At 36.1% G+C, this 5537-nt stretch overlaps 1 protein-coding gene across 1 annotated transcript; it reads left to right on the top strand.

Annotated features, from left to right (window-relative positions):
- Nucleotides 1-861: 861 nt before the first annotated feature.
- On the top strand, nt 862-5272 carry LOC122667882 (UBP1-associated proteins 1C). The gene is made up of 6 exons (XM_043864347.1): nt 862-1040; nt 1143-1217; nt 2074-2204; nt 3400-3913; nt 4856-4969; nt 5056-5272. The coding sequence occupies exons 1-6, from the start codon at nt 954-956 to the stop codon at nt 5116-5118; spliced, it is 984 nt and encodes a 327-aa protein (XP_043720282.1). The 5' UTR covers nt 862-953; the 3' UTR covers nt 5119-5272.
- The last annotated feature ends 265 nt before the right edge of the window (nt 5273-5537 follow it).

The raw sequence follows: 5537 nt of genomic DNA, 5'->3' as shown, positions 1-5537 counted from the left end.
CCTCTTATCATTCAAGTTGTTGATACATCCGAATGATCAGTTTTAGGTTAATTGTGTTGTCAGTTCAACATTGTCATGGATAGAATAGCACAACAACAATTGCTTAAAAATTTAATTCCATATTTAAATTGTTTAAAGAGCAAGGATTTGAAAAATGAAAAGACCTGAAAAATGAAAAGACCTATACATGGTCGAACATCTAATTTGAGATAGACCACCAAAATCAACAAATGCTCTATCTAGGAGATCTCCCATTTATTCAATGGTTGGATTAACCAAATGATCAATGTGGCCAAAATGGATGAGATATCCAGAAGCCTTCAATTTGGCATTGAGATATCCAAAAACCCTAGAATCAGTCCTCAGATCTAAAAATTCAATGATTTTAGGGTTTTGGATTATGAATTAACTGTATCAAATCGATTAGAATCAAGATTGGTTGCGAGCAATTCCAATCCGAATTGACTGATTCACTAATCTGATCCCCAATTCTAATAATTGTAGCCAAATCGATCGTGAAATCGATCAAAATTTGTCAGAATCAACCCTAACCCTAGAAATTGGCTGATTTTTGAATAAAAACTGGCTTGAGAACTAGGTATCAGATCCAACCAACCAATTTGACAGAATCAACGATCCAATTCTGATTCTTAGAACCATCTAACCATCTCCCTCTTTTCTGTAAAGAGGTTTGAATTAGTCGATTCGTATCCGATATCTGGATTCTGGACAGATACTGACCGATTCTTAATCGATTCCTTCCGATCCGAAACGGAATAAGATCTACTGGACCCGATTCAACTCCCGATTCCCTTTTTCTTAAAACCCTCCTGGGCTACTCCACTAACCCTAGGAAGACCGAAGTAGGACTTGAGCTTTTCTCTATATCGAAATCGAAAGTTGCAGACTTGCAGAGACTATCTTGTTCACTACATTCTCAGGGCAGAACAAGAATGGTTTGGTTTCAGTGTGAGGACTGCGGCGAGAACTTGAAGAAGCCGAAGTTGACGAATCATTTCAGGATCTGCTCTGCTACCAAGGTACTTAGATTGTTTTACCCTTTTTTCTGTCGTTTCATATCCTGTGTGACCATCTGTACTGATTGATTTCTTTTCTTTTTCGGAACTTTTTATGATATATAGTTATCCTGCATAGATTGCGGAGAGACATTTGGGCAACAGAGTGTTCAAGGTCACAATCAGTGCATTACAGAAGCGGTTCGTGCATCGAATTGGTTTATTCTTTCTCACTATTTATTTTGAAAATTCTATTTTACCACCCTTGTTCCAGGCAATTCTGATTTTATTAGCTTTGTCATTAAATTGGAACTTCTTAAGTTTTCATTTTTATTTGAACTTGAATTTTGGTTCTTTGGTTCCAAACTGAGTCCCTCGTACTATTTAGCTTCCATTTATTTTATCTCCTAATCATTTCCCCCTGCAATTGGATTGATGTACCTGATTAATGCGCAAAATTCCCTTCCGCAATTGCTGTTACAGCAGGTAGCCCTTTCCTAGTTAGCTTTATTGTGACTTGAACAGTATGACATGGTAGACTCGGAAGTACCTATTATTACATGCAATACTACAAAAACTTAAGGACTCTTGGAATGCGATGAATGACGCCCAGTTAGTCATAGGGTAATGACAACCTGAAAGTCGCTTAAGATCCCCATATCTTATTTGTGGTGACCGATTACTTTTATTGTTATAGTCAGTCAAATTGAGTTACTTTCCTGTTTCTTTGTTCATGCTTTTTTTTTTGGGTCACCTTGGTAGCTATTCTTGTGACTAGAACTTCTTCAAAAAGCTCAAAGTCAGTTCATGTTTAGTGGATGGATTTGTTCATCATTCTAAAAGTAACTTCTATTGATATATTATTAGGTTTTTTGATTGATCGGTGCCAAAGTCTGTGGTAGTCTGGGCTTATTCTTCATTGCTTACTATCTTGGGGTAGAGAAAATTTTAAAAATCCAATTTGATATGTTTTCTGCTTTACTTATTTCTTTGTTGTAACCTTTAATGTTATTTCCTATAAGTAGCTCACTAAACATTTTGTTGTTTTTCTTTTTAGGAGAAATATGGTCCGAAAGGGCAAGTAAAAGCTTCATCTATTACACCAGCTAAGCCAACCAGTGACTCAAAGCCAAAACCTGATTTTGACGTAAATGTGGGGTTATCTTCTCGTCCCCCCTGGTTTTGTAGGTGAGTTCCACCTTATACTGATTTTACTTGTGTGTGGATGGGTGGGTGATAAAACAATTCTATCAATATATTGAAGAACCATTTGGTCCATCATCCGCCTGATAGATAAAGTATAGACGCATATTCATAGTTCAATCTTCTGTTTTTTATTTGTATTTTAATCTTTTTGATTAAAATCATTATGATGTAGATAAGTCATCTAAATGGTTTATTTTATTGAAAATAAACTTTGGGTTGGGTTATGTAGGTGTTGGGTTTATTTTGTAATTGGCCAATTTAATGAGCCATAAATATGGGTAGAAAGTAGAAAAACGAGATTTGCTTCATTAGTTTAGTTAGATTCCTATTTTAAGTCTGTTTTCTTTATTATTTCACTTTCTTAGTCAGTTTATGTTACCTTATTAGTTAAGGATAGAGTTAGGATTTTCCTTTTTAGTATCTAAGTCTATTTTTGAGTCTTCTATATAAGTTTGTAAGGGAGGCCAGCTTTGGACACGAATTTGATTTGATTAATGAAATATTGGCTTGAGCCTTTGTGGAAGTCCTGAGATAGGATGGGTGAGATGCCCAGGCTGAGATAGTCAACCCTTCCTTTTCCCCTTCTTCTTCCCTACTCGATCCCCATTCTTCTATTTGTTGTTTGGTTTTAAAATCTGCAACCAAGCCATCGGGTGTGCATTTTGGTGTTTGCATCAAGGTTTTGAGATCCAAGAGTCACTCAACACCACTGGTTCGATTGTTGTGGCTTCTCTTTATTCAGGAGATTATTTATTGTTGATTGCTGCTTCAACAAGTTACAAATTTGTGGGTTTTTGTTTGTTACTTCAACCAAGAAAATTGTTCCCTCATGTGACTTCCCATTGTTCTCTTGGTTTTCTCATATAATTTTAGTTCCCATTGTCCTCTTGGTTCCCTCATAGAATTTCTTTGGTTTTCAAGAAAGAAGTTAAGATTTCTTTTGAGATCCCATTATTCTCTTTGCTTATCTTTTTCGGTTTTCTATTTGATCCTGCCTGGGATTAGACCTATTCAGGTTCTAGTCTTCCATTACATTAGGTTCATGATCCACCTGACAATATGATAAAATATGTGCATAATTAACTCATGGTTTAGTTAGATTTTGTTATCAGTTATAAATTTGTTGTTTTGGTAATTGGTGTCTAAGTTGTTTCTCCTTAAATATGAATCTCTGCAGCCTGTGTAATGCCAGTGCTACAAGTAAGCAAACCTTGCTTCTGCATGCAGAAGGAAAGAAACACAGGGGAAAAGCCCGCGCTTTCCACAATAGTAAGCAACGACCAAAACAGATGGAAGAATCTGATCCTAGTCTCAAGGAATCGACCTGTGACCCCCAGAAGGAAGAATTACTTGCCAGGAAAGATGTCGAGCAACAAAAAGTTCAAGATCCACCAAAAGATGGTGTTGTGCTTAACTTCTCAGATGAAAGTCTGTCATCGAAGAGAAAAAGAAAATTTGATGAATCTGAGAGTGGGAGTGCTAGAGGAAAGCATGGCACTGATACTCCAGGAGATTTGAACAATGGAGAAGTCATTCAAGCAAAAATATCTGGAGAAGAACCAGAGTGCCAATTGAAGAAAAGGAAAGCTTCGGTTTTGCCCAAGGAAGATAAGGTTGATGTCAGTGGCAGTACTGAAGAAGCTAAAAAGAAGATAAAGTGGAAGAAGCTGATTACTTCAGCATTGAAATCCGTAAGTTTGTGGTTCTCTAAAGTTCTTTTGTTATATTTGAAATGCCTGATGTCCTGCATTCCCCTATTTAAAACACAAAATGGGTGGAAATGATAATCAGCAATGGAAAAAGGAAATTACTGGAAGACCTCTGGATGTTGATTATTTTTTGGTACAAAATGTTAACAAAGTCATTGATGGATGCATCAATGTACCCCTCTCAAAGTTCCATGCGTAAGTTTTTCTAATTATATGACTTTATCAACATTTCTATGTAGAGCTCCAGTGTGAATGAAGCTGTAGTAAAGATATCATCAGCTGATAACGTGATAATTATTGCCTATTAACTGTTTTAGCAGCCACTATGACATACGAAAGCACAAACAATCCCTCAACTGTAAAACTGACCCAAAAATCAGCAAGCAACAAAAAATAGGAAGTTGAAGAAAGAACATGATGAATTATCCATAGTTATGTATAGCAAAGAACCAACAAAGGAAAAGAAATAGACGAGGTACTGTTCACCATGACAATGTTAGGGCCTGATCATCAAACCACTATTATAAGAGAACCATTTTCTAGCCCATAAACAAAATTATACTGTAAAACTAAATTAAGTCTAAATGTCCTACTGGAACAGGTTAGAAAAGGAAAAGAAACTGGTTTACTTATTGAAGAACTTGGCTCCTAAGTAACTCTCAATATGACATGAAAAACTTACCTCCTAATTAAACTTACCTCTGCCCTTTTTGTCTTCAATAAAACCTGTTATTTATTAAAAAAAGAATGACATGAAACAAAAAACTCACTAGAAATGGTAAAACATGTACTTGCTATAAATAGTTATTAACAATAGAATACGAATGCTTCCATATTAAACTAGCATTTGAATAGTAATACTAAGGCTATGCTTCCTTGTTCATACATATGGTCATTTACTTTGTTGTGTTGTGCGTAAACTAGAATTCTGATGGAAAACTGAAGATGAAAAAGCTGCAAAAACTAGTATTCAAAGCCCTCAGGGAATCTGGTGCCACTGAAGATGAAGCTGAACTAAAAGGAATGCTTGTGCATAAGGTAAAGCTGAGAGGCCTGATTTGACATTTTGCCACTACCTTTGCAAGTTGTGAGGACCATTATTCTCTTTCCTTTTTTTGTTACAGATCAATTCAAGTTCTAGATTCATGCTCCAGGACAAACTAGTTCATTTGGTAGCCAAAAGCTGAAGCTGATCTTTCTGGCAGTGTAGAACAGAATATCTGGCAGCTGTTGCAATTAGCAGATGCTTTTACATACTCCAGACATTTCATGCTCATTTTTGCAGGAATCAGTTGGCATGGATCTTCTTGTGGACTTATTATATCCATGCGCTAGGAATCGGTTGGCATGGATCTTCTTGTGGATTTATATCCATGCGCTAGGGATAAGTTTGAAGTTCAGATCTATTTTTTTTTTTTCAGTATCTTCATTATTGATTTAAATGCAGGCACTAGTGATCAGTTGGAGTCTCTTATTTTTGTTTTCTCCAGTCTTTTCTACCATTGGAAGTTTTCGGAGAAATTGTGTTGTCAAGTCCAGATTCAGATCTTCCTTTTACCTATGTTTTTGGGAAGTTCATGTATCCGGTTTTTACAATTGATGGGGA

Source organism: Telopea speciosissima, chromosome 7 (assembly GCF_018873765.1).
Source record: "Telopea speciosissima isolate NSW1024214 ecotype Mountain lineage chromosome 7, Tspe_v1, whole genome shotgun sequence".
Classification (NCBI taxonomy): domain Eukaryota; kingdom Viridiplantae; phylum Streptophyta; class Magnoliopsida; order Proteales; family Proteaceae; genus Telopea; species Telopea speciosissima.
Note: the sequence above shows the minus strand (reverse complement) of the source record. Positions and strands in the feature narration are given on the sequence as shown.